Source organism: Myotis brandtii, unplaced genomic scaffold (assembly GCF_000412655.1).
Source record: "Myotis brandtii unplaced genomic scaffold, ASM41265v1 scaffold532, whole genome shotgun sequence".
Taxonomy (NCBI): Eukaryota; Metazoa; Chordata; class Mammalia; order Chiroptera; family Vespertilionidae; genus Myotis; species Myotis brandtii.
In genome coordinates, this window is record NW_005369955.1 from 377,816 (window position 1) to 379,700 (window position 1,885).

Genomic DNA, 1,885 nt, shown 5'->3' on the forward strand with positions numbered 1-1,885 from the left:
GTCGACCTAGGAACCAGGAGGTCACGGCTCGATTCCCAGTCAGGGCACAGGCCCTGTTCAGGCTTGACCCCCAGTGGGGGGCGTACAGGAGGCAGCTTGCTCTCTCTCTCATCATGGGTGTGTCTGCCCCTCTCTTCCTCTCCCTCTCTCTGAAACCAATACAAATATATGTTTAAAAAGTGCCCCGTTCTTGGGGAAGTGTGCACGGTTATTTGTGAGAAATGCGGTGCTGGACAGCGTGTCTTGTGGGACGTGCGCAGTGTCGGTGTGGCCACAGCGGCCGCTGTCCTCACGGCCTGACCGGTGGTGAGAGGCGAGGACCCAGGGCCTGGGACCAGGGCTCGTCAGCGGGACACTCCGCGAGTTCGCGCTTCACTTCCTGAAACACGGTACGTTCGGCCCGTGCATTCGGCCGAGGGCCTGGCCCTGGAACTCCCTGCAGTTCTGCGCGGCGTGGGGGCCGGAGGCGCCTCGATCCTGGGCGGAGTGAGCGCACAGGTGCTTTCATCCACTCAGTGATTACAAAAGGCGCCTCCTGTCCTGAGAGCGAAGTCCTCCCGCCCAGCAGGCCCATCGTGGCGGTGCCCTTGGCGGTGCCCTTGGCGGTGGGGAACGTCAGCCCAGTGACTCCCGCCAAAGCGCCTGCTGCTCTGTGTGTCGCCTGCCCATCGACGAGCACCGTGCGGGAGGCACAGGATCCGAGTCTGGCTGGGTTGTCCCCAGCCACCCCCACCCAGGTTAAGAACGGGACCTTGAGCCCAAACCCCTGGCTCCCGCCAGCAGAGACCCCTTTACCACTTGGCATGTTGTATACGCAGAGCCCCGGCGGATGCTCCCCTGTGCCCAACGTGCGGGAGGCTCCGCCGTGCTGTTGGGTGACGCTGCGGCTTGTTCATCCCGAGGCTGTGGTGCTCGTTTCCCGTCCCCTGTGGGCACTGGGTTTGGGTGGTAGGACGCCAGCGTGGGGGTCAGTGTGCATAGACCTTGGAGTTGGGCAGCCCTGGGCTTAAGCCCTAGGGCTCTCGGTTTCTCACTGTGACCCAGGGCAGATGCCTAACCTCTCTGAGCTTCAGCTTCCCCATCTGTAAAATGGGCACAAATCGCCCAGCCCCACAGGTAGGACCTTCTGTCCTGACAAGTCTCTCGCCGTCTGGGGTGCATATGTGCGACCACGTGTGTGCCCCAGCAGCACCCTGTCCCCAGGCTTCCTGAGCAGGGACAGCAGACTGATTGGGCTGGCAAGCCTGCAAGTGTCTGTGTGCCCGTGTGTGTGTGTGTGTGTGTGCCCACATGTGTGATGGTCGAGTGTATGTTTGCATGCCTATGCATGTGAGCCACCCGTCTGTGTGTGTGTACGCCTTCCCATGTGATGGTGCATGTCTGTGTATTCCTGTGTTTGATGGCACGTGTGATGTGTGGGCATGCCTGCACCTGTGACAGCCCATGCATGTGTGATGTGTGTGCATCTACACATGTGTGATGGCATGTGCGTGTGACGGCGGTGTCTGTGCGTGTGTGTGCCCACGCGTGTGATGGCCACACATCTGTGTGTGTGCGTGCCAGTGTGTGTGACGGCACATGTCTGTGCGTGTGTGTGCCTGCCCGTGACGGCGGTGTCTGTTGCAGGCCTCCCGGAGCAGTACTACAGCCTCACCTGGTTCCTGAGCCCCATCCTCGGCCTCATCTTCACGCCTCTCATCGGCTCCGCGAGTGACCGGTGCACCCTGAGCTGGGGCCGGCGGCGGCCGTTCATCCTCGCCCTGTGTGTGGGTGTGCTTTTCGGGGTGGCCCTCTTCCTCAACGGCTCTGCCATCGGTGAGTGCCCCCCGAGCGGGGAGAGCCTGCCCCCAGGGAAGCCGCTCAGTGGTGGCCCGGGCCTGGCTCC

General features: G+C 62.5%; 1 protein-coding gene across 1 annotated transcript in view; it reads left to right on the top strand.

Annotated features, from left to right (window-relative positions):
* The window catches only part of SLC45A4 (solute carrier family 45, member 4), a 43,498-nt gene that overhangs the window by 13,905 nt on the left and 27,708 nt on the right, over positions 1 to 1,885 (top strand). The window contains exon 3 of the mRNA XM_014549015.1: positions 1,627 to 1,816. Coding sequence (XP_014404501.1) covers positions 1,627 to 1,816 — 190 coding nt within the window. The remainder of the gene's footprint in view (positions 1 to 1,626; positions 1,817 to 1,885) is intronic.